The sequence below is a fragment of the Haemorhous mexicanus genome, chromosome 20, assembly GCF_027477595.1.
Source record: "Haemorhous mexicanus isolate bHaeMex1 chromosome 20, bHaeMex1.pri, whole genome shotgun sequence".
NCBI classification, from domain to species: domain Eukaryota; kingdom Metazoa; phylum Chordata; class Aves; order Passeriformes; family Fringillidae; genus Haemorhous; species Haemorhous mexicanus.
In genome coordinates, this window is record NC_082360.1 from 8,921,378 (window position 1) to 8,939,505 (window position 18,128).

The 18,128-nt window shown below is 40.8% G+C and overlaps 1 protein-coding gene across 1 annotated transcript in view; it reads right to left on the reverse strand.

The window, feature by feature from the left end:
- PRKCA (protein kinase C alpha) overlaps positions 1–18,128 on the reverse strand; it is a 148,125-nt gene that overhangs the window by 40,521 nt on the left and 89,476 nt on the right. The window contains exons 4-8 of the mRNA XM_059864138.1: positions 15,261–15,372; positions 14,414–14,542; positions 4,773–4,929; positions 4,545–4,679; positions 3,702–3,798 (exon numbers count right to left, since the gene is read on the reverse strand). Coding sequence (XP_059720121.1) covers positions 3,702–3,798; positions 4,545–4,679; positions 4,773–4,929; positions 14,414–14,542; positions 15,261–15,372 — 630 coding nt within the window. The remainder of the gene's footprint in view (positions 1–3,701; positions 3,799–4,544; positions 4,680–4,772; positions 4,930–14,413; positions 14,543–15,260; positions 15,373–18,128) is intronic.

The following is an 18,128-nucleotide window of genomic DNA, read 5'->3' on the forward strand; positions in this document are numbered from 1 at the left end:
CTAAATATTAATAATGATGTATCATGTATAAATCACTGAGGACAGATTTGCTCACACTGCTAAATGAGCAGATAATAGATTGGTGAGTTCTAGTGAGAGGTGAGATCCAGAAAATATGTAGACTGAATACAATTTGTTGTGTGGAAAATACTGCATTGCACCTCTGCATAATGTCCCTCAATTTCTACACACTGCACAGGCTCACAGAGATTACATTGAGAATATAATAAGAAAACTCCTTGCAATAAAATATAAAAGGTAAAAAAAGCACAATCCTCAATTCCTTCTTTTCCAAATTTGGTCCCATTTGTTGGAGAGGATCCATTCTGGGCAAAGGTTGGGTGTTAATTTTTCAGCTGATTCAGATGTGGCAGAATGGGCCATGAGGAAACTTCTCCTGACAAATACTTTTTAGCATTCAGTTACAAATATAAGTGAAGGTTTGAATCTATTATTATTTACTTATTTATAATCTTTAGAGTATTTTATAAAGATTATATTATTTATTAAGACATTATATTATTTATTAAGATATTATTTATTAAGACATAATATTATTTATTAAGACATAATATTATTAAGACATTATATTATATTATATTATATTATATTATATTATATTATTATATTATATTATATTATATTATATTATATTATATTATGTTTTATTGTAGATTTACATTGAATAAATGAATTAAGACTAAGTGGCAGGAGATCCAGTGAGCAAAGCAGCATTTCCATGAGATTGTGTGGCTAAGAGCCACATTTCCAGAAGAAATCTGGGCTGTGAAGGTGATGTGCTAAGAAGGATGTGATGGTGCAGTGTAAATGGTTTGAGATCAATGAGAGCTTGAGACCAAACCTTAAAGCTGCCTGAAATAAAGATGCAGGCAGATATTCTGAAAATTCTGGTTTAAATGGGAGGTAGCTCCTAAGAGGTTTTGGAGGTCTTCCTACCAACATTTCTAAACTTTATTTAAAAGGGCAAAGTCAATTTTCTTAACATCTTACAATTTTCAAGATCAGGAAGTGGTTCCAGAAATTCTAAATTTATTGGCTCTCTGGCCTTTTGAAAGCTGAAAATAATCTTATTCTTCCTTAATATGAAACAATGAAATCCTACTCCCAAAGTTTCTCTGCTCCTGTGTAGCTCAGGTTTGTATTCAGCCCTTTACTCTCAAGGCCACCATTATTTATTTTAAGTATTAGATATAAGTAATGCAGTATTTTTGTGGAAATGGTTGTCATTTTGTACTTAAATCAGTGAAGCTTGGCTACCAAATCCCATGGTCACATATTAAAAAACAGACCAAGCACTGCAAGTGCAGACTGGATTGGGAAGAGCTCTGGAGTTACTCCTTCCATAAACTGATAAATGGGAAGGTGGCACAGTGACACCCTTTGGTCCATCTGCATTTTTAATCTCCTGACAATTCACTCCCCCAGGAAAGTGACAGTCAAGACCTGCAATCTTCTTCCTGTAAGGCTCCAATGCTGCTTTTAGAACAGTGGAAATATTTATTTAGATGATGTCATGAAGTCACAAATAGCAGCATTTTTCTCTGTGCTGTCTACTCGCTCCTTATTACAGGGCACCTAAAATAAGATGCCAGTGCAAGGCAGGATATAAATGATAGCAGAAATGAAGGAAAAGATGATCAGAGTCAGCACCACTTCTGTGCCATACCAGAATAGCTAATAAGTGAAATACCAGCATTCAGACATCTGTGCTGTGAATTTTCAGAAGCCATCCCAGTGATGCCCCTTGAAACCAAGGAAGAATATTCCATGGAGGGCTCTGCTTCCCTCTGCTCCTTCTCATCATGACAAACTTTGAGTGAAGCCAAACCCTCCAGCCATGTAACACCACATCACACCAGCCCTGGCCCCATGACAATTCCAGGGTTTGTTCAGCTACCAACACTCTCATTTATCATCACTTTTAAAGCTGCTCATTGTCCAGCTTGGGAAATTACAATTATTGGAGACACTGTGTGCCTGCAGAAGAGCCATTGCCTTCCCTGGATTAATTCAGCCACTCAAACAGCACCAAGCAGACTGGCCCAGAACAGGGAGAACCTCAAATACACAGTGCTGAGGCTGAACTAATTAGACTTTGAGACAGACTAATTATTTCTGAGACAGAGCTGCCCCTTGGTGAAGCTGCTGTCTCTGAGACTGGGTCCAGTAGTTTTACATCAACCCTCTCAGGATTTCTACTCCACTTCCTTGCAGGACATGGGTTTAAAATCAACCTCAGAGACTGTAAATTCAATATGCAAACACACTGCATGTAATATCTGACATTTTTAAGTGGACAATTTTAGTGACTTGTCATGAGAAAAAACCAGGTAATTTTTTATACCTATATATATAAATATCCACCCAATTCCAGACTCTGCATAATGCACAGAAACATGGACAGAATTACTTTTGAAGCTATTCTTTCTAGGGAGGATAAAAACCAAAAATGATCTTGAATAGCAAATGACCTAGTGCAGCAAAATGAAATCACACTGGTCAGATCACGACTGTAAAGAAAGGAAAATGGAATGGAGGCTCAAATACTTCTCAAATGTGTAACAAAAATCATAGTTCATGCTGCAGACATGGGAGCTGATCCAAATGGGTTCAGAAGAAATTGGTGCACCTTTTCTTTTTCCTTCTTGCAAGTTGAACATGTGTCGTTTTTCCTCACTTTCGAGGGTTAACCCATCTTTTATAATAACAATGGAGAATTCTGCCTGATGGTGAACATAGAAAATTGCCATTTCAGGTTGAAAGGAACAGGCAGCTTGTTTATGCACAACAGGTACATTCATTATGTCTGGATAAACAGCTTGGCTAAGGTTGTAAAGTGCAGACTGGAATATTTCCAGCTCCTGGCTGTGTGTGCAGCTGGGAGAGCAGGCAGGGGAGAGGAGCTGCCCCAGCAAACCCCTCCCACCCCAGGCCATACCTGTCCTGCTCCTGGGCTCAGTGGCCAGCAAATATTTTGTTGTAATTCTGGCTGTGGTTGTCAGAAGAGGCAGAGTCTGATCATTACACAAAAAAACTCCTTTGTGTGGCACATGAGACCATCCTTGTGGCTACCAAGCTCTCCAGCTGGCAGCACAGGAGGCAAGACACTGCAAAAAGCATCACCTTTCTCTGGATTTTCTTATTTGTACGTACCCAGCAATCCCTCTGATCCTTAAAAAACATCAACATCCTTCCCCACACTACAGAGATCAGAGTTTCACATAAAAACCTTCTGCAAAGACTTTAGGCTCCAAAGTGTGCACATTGAAAGTATTTTCTTAAAACACCCCAAGTTACAGTGTGAAACATTCAAAGTATTAAACTCCCATTGTTTCTGAGGATTTGTCAAATAATGCAGATATCAGTGCTAGTGGCTGGCAGATTCTGCAGCAATTGTTAAAAGACATTGAAATTATTACATACACTTGACATAACATATTTTAAAATACCAACTTCTAAGTGTCATAGCAGAGAAGCTGAACTGTCAGGGAAATGATGCCATGTCTGAATTAAACCATTTGGTCCAATCTTCAAGAAAACCACAGACACACAGAGCTGTCCCAGGGACAGAAATAGGAGCACTTTAACATATGTATCATTTAACAGATTTTTTTTTTTTTGGTAGTGAAGTGAAGAACAAATGCAATATTTAGTTGCACACATCTGTGTTTAATCCTCACCTCAAACTTCTGTCGGAGCTCTGCATTCCCATCTTCATCAGCATCTGGAATTGGAACGTTGTAGTATTCACCCTCTTCTTGATTCAGCAGCTTGTACCTGGGGTAGAGTTCAGAAAAAACTGGTGACTTTATATTGTTTTCCTGACAGACTCAAAATCTGATTTTGTTGTTTGTGTGTGGTTTGTATCAATGTCACAGGTGTGCAAAGAACTGATCTCAAAGACCTGAAGCAGAGCCAGAAACAGAATATATTTTACCTGAAATCAGATCTCTCATCCCAAGCTATCTGTCAAGGCACTTTAATGGACAAGGAGATTCTTCCCACTCATCCTGGATTTGATGGGATACACCAACCCTGAGGAGGAACCTTTGTCTCCAGTGCTTCCACAGCCCTACACAACTGTCTTTGAAGCAATGTCCTTTTTGAGATGTGATGAGTTCTACCCTCTCCTGGCAGGTAATGAGGTGGCATTTTACAAGATCAGTTTCCATGTGCTTTGAATTTGCAGAGCTATATATAACATGATACACTGAGTATTGAACACATCATATTGGAGATAAAAATAAAATTTGTATCACAAGACTGTGTTCACAGAATTGAGTTTGCAGCAGCTCCTGGCTCCAGCAGAAGTTTCAGGAACACCATAAAAGAAAAGGAATTGTTTTATTATCCCCCTTTGATATATATAGCCCGTGTTTCCTAGCTTTAGTTGCACCTCAGTGAATTTATAGCCCGAAACACAGCGAAAAGCTCAAATAAAAGGTAGATCACATTGAAAAAAAAAGGACAGGTTTAAAACTTTTGGTGATATATTCTCTCCTTCTCTTTTCAGAAACTCTTACCATCCACTGGCTGGCATTTTCATAAGCTCTGACACCCCAAAAGAGAGTGAGCCCATGAAATCATTCCTGGTGGTTCGATCCCAGTCCCAGACCTCCACGGATAACCGGCGATCTTTGTCTGTAGGTTTTAATTTACTAAAAAAGGAGAGAAATGGAGGAGTTGGCAACACCAAAATGAACAATAAAATGCATCCAAAGACCCCCAGGAAATCAGGGTGTTAAACTCACAACGTGAACGACTCATTCCAGTCGGGATTCAGGGTAGAGCGGATGGTTTTTGTTTTTTGTTTACTTTCATTCTTAGGATCTGGGATGAGCTTCAGTTTGACATAAGGATCTGAAAGTCCATTTGGATCCATGGGAATGAGGTTTTTTGCTTCTCTCACTGTCAATATAAAACACAGGATTACACATCACTGTAAAAAAGAAATTACATGTCAGGCCAGAGCTATTGAAGCACATTGACAAATAAATAAGATGTGAAACCCACCTGTCAGACTTGGCATGGGAGAAACTACTTGTTGTAAAGAAAGGTTGTACTGAGTGATATTTATAAGAATAGCAGGGAGCAATGACAGGAGAGAAGAGTGATTCACAAGCAACACACAGCTTCCAGGCAGCTCTCCCTGCAGTGCAATGATTAAATACCCAAATCCATCACTGTAATTTTTCTAAGCAGGTACCAACTCTTTGTGCCTTTGTTCCCTCATCACTCTTAGGTTATACAACCACAGATTAGGAGGCAAATAGTGTAAGAGGCACAGGCAAATCACAGGGGATTGCAGGGGATCAGGTGTTTGACACAAGCCCTCTTTGGAAGGTTTCTAGCACCACCCTTCCCACGGATTCACGGCTCATTAGTTGTCAGATGGAATCCTTGGGAGCATTGTCATGACAGCAACCAAAGGAAAAGTGCAGGGAACACAAGTGGAGCTCCAGCTTCACAAAAATCCCAATGCAGCTTTGACAATGCCAAAGGCAGAAACAAGGTGAGAGAATTGATCTCGAGCTGCTCCTGATCCCCAGGGAGAGAGGGAACACTCAGGAACCTGCAGCTGGGGAGTGCAGAGAATCCCAAAGGGAGAGCACAGCCAGCACTGCCCTCCCTCTGGCAGACACCTGAGCAACACTTACACATCCTGGGAGAAGAATTCTGAAGAATAAAAGGTGAATTTCCCTCGTGCTGTGAAACCCAATCCCAGCTGATGAACTGGGATCAGGCTGGGATGGGGAATTTGGAGTTCACAGCTGAGCACCTCAAAACCTGGGGGCAGCAACCCCCTGGGCTTGTTTGGGACAGAAAAGAGCTTCCACCCAGGAATTCCCTTGTGACAGTCAGAGAGCTTCAGGTCAGAACTGGCTCTGAAGGAAGACTGCAAGAAGCTTTGGGTGCACTTCAGCCTTTGAGAGCCACTGGAGAGATTAGCCAGGGCTGACACTGCCCTCAGCCACTGCTTTCATCCAGGAGGGCTTTCTAAAATTCACCTGCCTAACTGAACAAATCTGAAGGGAAATTTAGGAAAGATCAGGCATGAAGCAACTTAGCATTTCTTGAATTTAGAGCTACTTAAAAGTCAGTTAGAGCTAATTAAAAAAAAGAAAAAAGGTGTCAAGATCTTCAGCAACAAATATTTACGGTTTACTCAAGACATTGTCCTCCTCTTCCCCCAGATTTAAATGGCATTTTCATACTACAAGCCAAAAATTCCAGACCTTTCCAGGATTTCACTCTGTTCTTTCCCAGCATGGAGGTCAAAAGGCATCCAAACAACAGAGATATTATTTTATATATAGAATAAGAGAAGAACAGGAATGTGAGCTACTGGTGTGGAAGACTCTACTTCGTCAAGATAATTCTCATGCAGAACAGATACTCTGATGTAAATTAATTAATGAAATTAGATCATGGCTGGAAACGAATCACATTAACTTGACCCAACAGTTGATACTGATTAAGTTTCTTAAATTTCTGGTTTTCAAAGGAGAGACAGAAAATGCTTATGGGCTAAAATTTTAGGATAAAGTGTAATTCTATTCACTATGTATATTTCTTAAAGAATTATATCAGCAAAAATAATCACTGTGTGTTAAAAGAACAGAACAGAACCCTGCACTTTTCTTGCAGACCATTTCATTTGTACTTTTCTCCAGTCCATATGTAAAGCTGACAGAGTTTTGCAGCTGGGGAATAGATTCCTTTCAGGCCAGAGAAACTGTCCCCACTCTCATTTACTCTAAGTTTGCCCTCTGGGGGCCATCACACCTGTGGTCAGCTGGAAAAACATTTCATTTCAAGCCATGGAAAAAAACCTGAAACACTCAATTTTTAAAATTTAGTGCACTGAGAAGAATCTTCAAATACTTCCAAGGAATAACACTGAGATGAAATAACTTATTTTAGCTAAGTATTTACAATCCCAAAGGGACTATGAACCATGAAGCAAGTGAAGGATGAAGTGACAGCTTTCAGTGCAAGCTGCTTTCTCTCATCCTATATTTGGGTTTATTATTGCTATTTTGGTGGGTTTTTTTTTTCAGTCTTCTTCTGCATGGTTTTTGTGACTGCACTGCCACGTTTGGCACAGGAGATACTACTTCAAAATCCACTTTTTGATTTTTATTTCTAAAATAAAAATATATGGCTCTACTTTGCCATAAGTGAGGAGCAGAACTCTCCACGTGTTCACCAGCTTCCTAAAAATACACTAGTAACTTTTCTGCTAAGAGTCTCTGAACAAAATTGCTTAATTTTACCATCTCCAGGATGAGCTTTTATGTTTAAATTTTCCCTGCAGGGGCCCAGCATGAAACAGGCAGAATTTGGAGTGATGGGCTGGCTGGATGTGGAGGCTGTGCCAAGGACAGATCCCTGGACAAAGCCACCCCTGCCCAGCCCTGATAAAAGCTGCAAATCAGCTCTGGCAGCAGGAGGACGTGGCAGCATGTGTAAAACTGCTGCTTTCTCCTGCAGCAAACACAGAAAATAGAAAAAAAAAAAAAAAAAACAAAACCAAGAACTCTAAATGCAAAAAAGAGAAGCTCAAAGATTAATTGGGAAGGAAAAATGCAACATGTACTAAAAGCAGGCTGCTAACGAAGTCATTATCTCACTCCCTAAGATATCTGGCCCATTTGTACTTTTATCTGCATAATTAATACCCTCAGACATCTTTTTCCAACTGACTTAGCACTTCTTTTCCTGAGGAAACAGAGTGATGATACTTGTGCTAAATAGTGCTTCTCAAGAATTAGCATCCAAGTGGTTCATCTCTTCAGTGTGCCCTATTTTTAACAGGACAGATCAGGCTTCTCTTGCAGAACTGACATGAGAAGAGATTCCCCTCCCCACCAAAGGCAACACCTCTTGTGTGTGGTCAATGAAAAATGAAAATAAATCAATGTACAGCAGCTGAATTCTGCTCTAATTGTAACCACAGCAAGCAATCTCATCCTGCTTGGTAATTAATTAGACTCAACACTGTGACAGAGATGTTACTCTAAATTAGAGAAGGTTGGAGAGGGGTGCAGTTCAGCCTCACTTTGGGTAGAAAGCTGAAATACTGCATGTCAGTTTTCTGCCATAAATATTAGGGGTGATACCAATCTCTGTACTGAGGAAAGCCACCAGGAAAGTTCATGAACATTTTGTCCAGATTGGATTCTTAATGGGGACTGAGGAAGCCCACAGATAAAAAGACAACAAAGAGAAGCATGGATTGGTGTCTCCAACAAATCCAGTCTTGCTCAGTTTTCTTCTAAAACTCAGAAAAAATTGTCAACTTGCATTGTGGACAAAATGTGCCATTTTCCTCCTCCTCGTTAATGGAGATCATAGATGTGTATTCAGTGGAAAATTCAGATTATTTGATGGCTGCCCTGTGGCTCTTCTATCAAGTATTGCTTCTAAACCTGCAGTATCCATCCAGGAGCCATGGCTGAAACTGGGACACCCACTTTTCCAGGAATAGTGTGAGGACATGAGCAAATACAGAGCTGCTGCTTAGGTATTCATCCTTTAAATAAAAACCTAAATAAAACAGAGTGGGCTGACAGAGAACAACCAACATTTCTTGTAAAGAGAAGAACTTCAGGCAGGATTTTAAGGAATTCAGAGAGAGGATGACAAAGCTGAAACTTCTTCCATGATACTGTGCAGTTGCAAGCCATATGCAGTTGTGGATTTCCAGCTTCTTGTGGTACCAGCAGATAAATGTAATCCTGGGGATGACTAAATAATAAATGTTTCTGTCCCTAGGACAAAGCTGAATGATTGGAGCATGAGTCCACTCAGTTCCTTCACAAGTGAGTCACAGCTCCCTTTCTCCTGAATTCTCAAATGTGGATAATAAAACAGTTTCCTAATCACAGCAACCATTTCTTGCCAATCCCTTAGTCCTGCAGGCAGCTGGGATGAGCAGAAATCTCTCACCCTCGTGCCAAAAGCTGCTTTTAGGAGACACTGCAAGACTCCAGTGGTCTCACCTGGCCTGGGATCCAGGGACATGAAGGAAAAGTGGGACTGTTGTGAGCTCCAGTACATCATAAAGCTCCTGTCTTCTCACAAGAAAGCATTCTCACACTGTTCCAAAATTCTCACTGCCTCCTGAAGAAGTTTCTGGTGCAGATTTTCTGATTTGCCCAGTTTCCAGGTGCCTCAGTGAGGGACAGAGGATCTTGCACTCCCACCCAAGGAACTTTTTCTCCCCAGTACCCTCCTGCACCCCTCAATCACAGTTTGAAAGATTTACCTACGACTGAAAACAGCCTTTCTTCCCAATTCTGGAATTGAACTCTTTGCACGCAAAACCCAAAGCTGCCTCCAAAACTCAGCTTGCACTGAAGATTTTTTAGGAGATTTTATTTAAACTCACTGAACTCTTCCTTTCTGTGCTTGTGACTCACAGGTACAACTGACTGAAACAAATCCTGCTTTCCAGGCAATTTCCAGTCTCTGCTTTTCATCACTAAAAGAGCTTTCAGAGATGAGAATTTTCTCTATTCCATAGCTACTCCCCTGCCCAGGGAAGATTTCTTTTCATATCCCTCCCAAGCCCAGTGCCTGAGCCCTGAAAATGGCAGCAGAATGAACACTGCACTGTACAGGTGATGTACGAGGAACAGCTGAACAATATCCCTGTCCAGAACAAGGAGAAAAATGAACCAATGTTGCAGGAGACTTGATTCCTCTGGATTTATTGAGATGTTCTCTCCTAGTAACAAAAAATGTGCCATCATCCCTAACACAGCTTCCTAATTCTTCTGTCTGCAATAGGTTCTCCAGGCTCAAGTTCACCTGGAAATCTCTTAGAAACAATTCCATTTTAGTTTTAATGGAGATTATCTTTACAAAAAAGACCATCTTAAAATATATGCACTACCAGGCAGGACAGCTGGTTAATGAAACAAAAACCTTACCACAAGATGGATCAAATAATCTGGAAAAGGCTTCAGGCTGTTACATTTCTAATTCTTATCTTATATGAATATATAGGACCTAGTTAATATTTTTGGATGCATGCAGATGGCCATTACTGAAAAATTAATGTTTTTTTAAAACACCTTGCATTGCCTGTTCCTTCATGGTAAAGTAAATTTAATGACTGAAGTGGGAAGGAAGCTTTTAGTTGTCACCAGGGCTGGCATTGCTAAAGGCACAGCTTTTCCTGTAATGACTGCAGCAACCCTGCAGATTCTGGGAATGTCAGAAAGAAGATATTAGTGAAGCAAACCATGAGATTCGTGGTTTTTTAGATGTTTAAAACGTCTCCCACAAGGAAACAATTACTTGGGATCCCTTCATAGGCATTTGCTACTAAAAGCTGGTCAAACAGCCAGAATATTCATTTATGGTCCCTTTTAAAATCAGCTGCAGATACTATGAAATGAGTGCTAACAAAGACAGACACTACCACTGACCTAGAAAATCAAAATGAAATTATCAGAGTGTGCAATTTTGATGAGAATCTTGCAATGTGCCAAAACTCTGCAGTTTGTGTCCCCAGCCTGTGTGGGTGCAGGCTCCTGCCCCAGCTGCATGACAGGACATTCATATGCAGGGCCAGGAGATGGCTCAGCATTCCTACATTCCTAAAAAAACTGGGAAATGGCAGTGGGGAGCCCAGAGCTCCTGGCAGATCATTGCTGCAGAGCCTGCTGTGTGCTCCCAACCTCTGCAGGCATCACTCACAGCTCTCCTCTGCTCCCAAATAACAGAAACACCCCTGAGGAGTAAAACCAGATTTTCTGACCCTTGCAGCTTAGGAAAATACAGTGAAAACTCCCTTGGAAATTCTGGGCTGTGCCTGTGTGTGTTTTAACCACAGAGTCACCACCATCCTGTCTCTAAATGAGGGTCAGCAGAGCAGATCCTCCCTGTCAGCTGCTGTCACATCCAACTTCCAGTGCCTCAGAGGTCACAGTTTAAAGTCCCAATATCGTGGCAGCATTTTATATATCAGTGCACCAGATGGGGTTATTTTTTTCCTAAAGGTTATTGTTCTTTCACTATAAAAATAATTCAAAAAATAAAGTTAAAAAAATCAGAACTGTGATTCAACCACCTACGAGCTCACTCAGAAGAGCCCTAAATTATAAGATGGGTCAAGGAGTAAATGTAAGAGTGAAAAAACTTTTAGCACACATCAGGAGGAAGAAAATTCAGTGTAAAAAGCAGAGATTAAGAATAGCAAAAAGCACTTTACTATGTTCAAGAGCAAACCCCCCACGTCAATCCAACCTGTGAAAGGGTCACGAACTCAGAGATTTCAGAAATATGCAAGAGTGTTCTATAAAAAGAAAACTACCACATTTCTGTACTGCAAGTGCCATAAATTATTAATATTCAACTCAACTCCCAAGCAAGTAACTCAACCATTGAAAACAAACCACTGATGTTTCAGAATTACAGCACAAATGAGCATTGAATGGGGCAGGTTGAGCAGCCCTGGGGAAGATGGTGAGGTTATGGCAGAGGATAGCAATCCAAAATTCCAGCTCCTCTGTGAAGAAGTGCTGCAGAGTCTCTACAGCTCCCCCAGAAAATCCTGGGTGTCCACACTGATGCACCTGGGTTGAAGATCTGACTTCACTAATTGGAATTAAATGTGTTTATACACAGGACTGAATTATTCCTACCATGAATTCCATTCAGGACCTGCCAAACTGGAGATTGTGGATAATCTGAGGGAGCCACTGGGCAGCTCCTTCCTGGAATTCACTGGCAATTAAAATCCAGCCCAATTTCCAACATGTTCTCAGGAAAACACTCAGTGTGTGTGCACTGGAAACAAAGGCACCACAAAACCCCCCAGAGAAGCAGGCAGAAAAGAGAAATTGGGGTGTGCCAGATGAAGCACAGATCAATAACAGATTAGATTAGATCCAAACAGGATCCCCCCGAGGAGCCCACCCTGCAGCTGTGCCCTGCCAGCTGTGCCCTGCTGGGGCTGGCACACTTGGGGTGCCCATGGATCTGCACCAACACCAGGGCAGGTCCCCTTCAGCAGCACAAATGTTTTGCATGCAATCAAGGCTGGCTGGGAGGGAATCAGCAGGAACTAATTAACAACCCAAACAGGGATATTGAGGAATTCAGCTGGAGGAGTTCAACACCTACAGAGCAATTCCTCTGACACAGATTCAAAGGCTCAAACCTAACAGTCAATCACTGGTTATTTTTCCTGCAGTCCCTAAACCTCCTGGACATTTAATTCACCTCCTCTCCCAAAGCTAAAGGCAGTGTTGTGTTTGGGAGCTCTGAGAACTGCAAATTCTTACACAGGTTTTGTCAGTAAGTATTTTAGAAGCAATGGCATTCTAGGAGAACATTTTTGCATTTTGTAGTATGTCCATGAACTGGCACTTGCTAATTTTCCTTTAAACACACACAAAAGGCACCTGAAATGTCATTTTGGCTTGGTCCATATGGTATTTTTTATGTTAAAAAAAAATTAAAAAGCAGCTTGCTTTCAGGACAGTTGTCATTTTTATTTAAAGCAAGCTTGGAAGCGCTGACAAGCCTCAACAACAGCACTGTAATTATTTTATACATAACAAAGTTATAATAAACATTCTTCTTGTTGTCCAGAAACCTCCTTAATTGGGGGATGGCAATGTTTTATTTATAAACACAATAGAGAAGCCATTTGCCAAGTACACTCACACCTAACAGAGCCTGTGGAGAAAACCTGTAAAATATCTGTTACAATTTTACCACGTTCACCTCTCAGACAAGACCTTTTCAAATGAAACTGTGAACTGAAAGAATCCTTGTTTGTATCATCACTTTACAATGCCTTGGTTCCACAATGACTCGTGATAAACCCTTTTGTCCCTAAAAGGATTAAAAACCAACGGAATCATCAGGAAATAAGCACATCTTATTTGTCAAACTATGTGCATTATTGCAGAAAGTTTAAGCCATATTTAAGAGCCTTGCTGCAAAGCGGCCCAGAATAAAGCAAATATTAAATTTTGTCACTCAGATGATTTTTAAATTAATTCCCTCTCATGCTACAATTACTTTTAGAAGCTGCATCACCATCTCTGAAACGCCTCATTACTAAGTGAAACCACCTTCTGCTAATGACAGTGCCTTGGACAAATTTCCCCCTCCCACGTTGACAGGAAGCTCTTTGAAAAGTTAAGCCACAATTAAGCATCACTTGGGATCTATTCTGATCCTTTCTAACTAAATTTTATCAAACTTCTCCTTTTCAATGCATTTTACAGGCTTTGACAGGAGAATATGGAGGTATTTGGATTTAGAGAGAACAAAGCCATGGAGGAATAGTGGCAGCAGGGGAGTCTGCTGGGTCTGGGAGCTCTGAAAATTCAGTTATGGTCTGATTTTCTCTATGCAAAGGAGATGTTCTAAGACACCTCCAACTTTGTCCTGCTCTGACTTTGCCCCTGAATTCAATTCCATTTCAAAACACCAAACAGGCAGCAATAAAAGCTCTGTGCCCTGTTCTGGTTTCATGGAGGCTTGGGATTTTCATCCAGGCTTGGGATGGGTCTGTGGGGGTGTGGGTGTGCACATCTGGGTGTGCACAGCCACAGGTAATTCACAAATCCCAGAGAAATGCTTCCAAAGAAAGGAACTGCCTCTCCTTCCTTTCTCTCCTTCCTTTCTCTCCTTCCTTTCTCTCCTTCCTTTCTCTCCTTCCTTCCTTCCTTCCTTCCTTCCTTCCTTCCTTCCTTCCTTCCTTCCTTCCTTCCTTTCTCTCCTTCCTTCCTTCCTTCCTTCCTTCCTTCCTTCCTTCCTTCCTTCCTTCCTTCCTTCCTTCCTTCCTTCCTTCCTTCCTTCCTTCCTTCCTTCCTTCCTTCCTTCCTTCCTTCCTCCCTTCCCTCCTCCCTTCCTTCCCTCCTTCCCTCCCATCTCAGTAACCTTAAGCTTACAGAATGTGAGAACTAACTCTTTTTATTTTAAAGCTCACTGGGAGCAGTGTTTGGGATTGAATCCCATTTGCCTTTGTTTATTCAATACTCTCAAATACAGGAAACAGCTCCTCAGCTGATGAAGGTTTAGTGGATCTCTCATGCTCTGAAGATGATGGGTAACTTCCTGAACAGCAACTCATCCTGCTGGGCTGCTTCTGACAAGGAAAACTGACAATACAGTGATCTTCTAAATAATATTTCCAGGTTTTTAAAGCTGTTTCTATGGATTTCCTTTTTTCTACTTATTTTTATGAACAAAACTTCATAGAGTTTCTCAATCCAAAGCCCTGCTGTATGAAACCCTCCCACTTCTGGAAGGAAATTCTCCATCAGCAGCTTTAGTGCACAAAGATCTGACCAAGGTACACAAACTCACAGCGTGTATCACACATCTCTGAACCTGAAACACTCCAAAATGAGCTGCTTACCTGTAACTTCCAGTTTGTCACCAGTGACTTCAGCCTTCAGATAAATCCTTCCTCTCTTCTCTGTGTGGTCCATGCCACAGAGGCTTGGGACGTTTATCACACATTGCTTGTGAACGTTCATGTCACAGGCTGTGGACATAAAAATGGTTCAGACACCCATCAGAAGCTAAAAATGTAGTGAAAACCTATTAAAAGTGAAAATTAAGACAAAATGCTTGATTATTGGCAAGACTTTCAGATTAGAGCTGCCTGGTTTTCAACCAAAGGCCACGGCTGGGTCCCATCTTGCAATACTTTCTGTAGAGGGTTAATACAACAGAAAATAAAATCATCCACTTCAGAAAGATAAACATGTCATTAATGAAGTGCAAGGGGGGAAAAATGAAAATGGAATAAAGATTTGCTGGGAATATGACTGAGAAAAGAGAGCACTCATGTCAGCAATGAAGGAAGGCAGGTTTCATTGATTATTAGGTTTTGATAGTGAGAGTCTTCCAAGACAAATTAAACACAAGGAAAACAGAACACCTTGACTACAAACTGAACTGCAATTGCAGTCTTTGAGAGTGTATTCACCCAGACAGTCCAAAGAGAGGCTTTCTCAAAATTGCCATGACAAAGGCTCTTCAGCCACATCAAACTGAGTACACCATGTTCTCAGCACAAGAGGTGATTTCAATTACCAAGTTATTATAGTGCTGAAATACCCACTTGAAATATACCAGCACTATAAATAGCTGACATTTGAAATTGTATTTTCCAGAGAAACCAAGAAGGAAGCTGTTATCCAGGGCTTCCACTCCCTTCCTAGAGCACCCCTTTGGCAGCAGAAGGAAACTTCACTCACTGTCACATTTCATCCCCTGGTGCAGGAGCCCATAGAGCAGAGACCCACAGTGGTCACAGAAGGTGGGGCTCCCATAGGTGTGGATCTTGAACTTGTGCTTGCTTCTGGGATCCTGCAGGGAAAACAAACACAGATTCTAAGTCCTGAAAGATAAATTGACACACCTTTAATTCATTACTTCAAATACCAAAAGCTTTCCAGCTTTGCAAATTATGCTGCAGGAAAATATGTTTCAGTGTGTTTCACTGTGCATTGGCACAGGCACATTGCCTCAGTTCCTAATTCTCCTTTTTATGGTGCTGTAAGAAAAAATGTGTCAGCTCAGGCTTGTTCCCATGATTTATGGACACTAAAATTCATTTACTGACTGCTCACATACATAAAGTTTAATGGCAGTGGCTGAAGACTCACAGACTAATTACAGAGTGTTATTGTCACTGCTCTGAAATGTGACACAAAATACAACAGGAGAACTGGGAAGAAACTGTTCATGGGCTAATCTGGAACACAGTCCAACGACTGTAAAATCAGGATTTTACAGATGGGATCATCTTGAAATGCTGCAACTTTCTAATCTCTCTTGTTGTGAATGAAAGAGAACGAATTCTAACTTGGCACATGGTAAATATTTTACAGAGATTGCTGTTCCCATCTGATTTTTGAGCAGAGAAACCTAAGAGTGAGGACATTTTAAGGCCATCAGCAACTTGGAAATGTTTCCTAATTTAGGCCCAGTGAAAGGGAATACACCCAAATCACTTAAACACTTGACACATGCAAAGGCATCTGCTGTTTCTGTAGGAGTAAGGGTCCCCAAACCACATCTTCCATATGCTCACCCATGCCAGGCTCATTGCAGAGCTCCAGATGTGCAAACATGGTGATGGCCCTGCTCTGTGCACACCCCCTTTATCCCCAAATCCTTTGAGACCCCTCCCTGCTCCAGCTGCATTTCAGTCAGAACCATCCCTGCACAGCCCAGGGCAGGAACTGGGGGGAGCAGTGACTCTTCATCAAAAACCTCACTGGGGTTTGGAATCCATCCTTGCTAACACTGTTTTCAGAAAGACTTTGGAAATCACCAAATGCCAGGTCTGGAACACCCCCTCAATGAAAACACAGCTGCAAAACAATGAATTAAAATGTTTCCTTTCTGTCCACATTTTGTATTATACCTTTGTATTGGGTAAGAACTGTTAAACTGACTTATAAATATACTGATTTTTAAAATTTACCTGCCTATCACAGCTTTCTAAAAAATCAAAAAGGAAGCCCAGCATGTTACTCAAAAGGGAAAACCTGCTGACTCTTTCCTGAAAATGTAAAGATCTCTCTAGTATAAGTGCTTTCTGAAGAAATTTGGGAGCTTTGATTAGTAATTTCACAAAAATATGGCCATGAGAAGGCAAAACTTTGCCTTTAAATTTTACTATTTTGCCATATTACCCTTTGTGAAGGTTTTTAGCATTTTGGTAGCATTCTTCATGTGAATTCATTTGTATTGATTCTGAGCTTTGCAGTGAATCTATAACCACTACTTTTCACTGTATGGAAGGAATCACAGAGCACCCAGGGTAACAAGTAAAGACTTTACATTACAAATTCAAATTGAAACAATTTCAATAATTCTGCTCGTTGTAACAGCCTGAGACACGAAATGCAAACTGCTACCAACTGTATTTATTTTGTAAACACAGTGAACCTCGATGGAGTGGCAGCCAGGGCTGCAGAGAACATCTGTTTCATTATTTATTAAAGGCACAGCAACAGGCCTGGTGGCTCAGGGTCATGGGAACGTGGCTGTGCAGAAGGGCTCTCTGGTGGCTGCCTGACTGTGTGCCTTCCAAACAATTTAAACCACAGTTGGGAAGTTAATTCTTCCTTAAATTGTTTTGTTTAGATGACAGAAGGGGACTTGCTGCCTTATAAATATCTACACTTAAACATGACTCTGGTAAGACATCTGTGGCTGAGAAGGACAAAAGCCACAGCTCCTAAGAATGACACTGAATAAAGAGAGTTTTAAAGTTGTGTTTGACATCTGGCACAAGTGCTATTTGTGAGTATAAAGTAATGGTATAGAGGGGGAGGAAATTATTCCAGTCAAAGTCTACTAAATACATTGAACCTGTGTATTAGACTGAAATTATGTAACACTACCAAATAATTTCATTCCAAGCTATGGGAAATTATTACAATCAATGCCTACTAAATACACTGAACCTGCATATTATACTGAAATTATGGCCCACTGCCAAATAATTTCACTCCAAACAATGGAATGTGCCTGTAATTAAGTTAAGCAGGGGTGTGTATGGCTTACAAATATTGTGACATGTAAGGACAATGTTCTGCACTCACTTAAAACCAGCACAGGGCTGGGCTGCTCTTCAGGGAGGGCTCATGCCTGACTACAAAGCTCTGTGTGGCTACAAAATCCCAGGAAAAGCATCCTTAGAAAACAACAAAACCCAGTCACAAGAATAAATCAATCAATCAATCAAACTGGATCAAACTTTGGAGTTGGCCCTGCTGGACTCAATGTATATAATCTTTGCTTTCTATACTCAATCTTAGTTTTCTATCCTTGTTTGAAAATTCCTCTGTGGGGCCTTTCAAATCAACAATCTTGATATGAATTAGATTTTGTAAGGAGAAGCAAAATGTTCTGACTATTATTAGCTATTATTATTCTATATGCACACACAAAGTTCTTCACAACAAGAAGAGGACAATGGAAAATAGTACCAAAACTAGTCCTGAACTGGAAACTTTGTAGGAAATCTCTCTTTAAAGATCCCTTTAATAGAATGTCCTAAAAAACACTTAAAGCCTGCCATACAAGAGAGTACACTCCTTGTCAGTGTT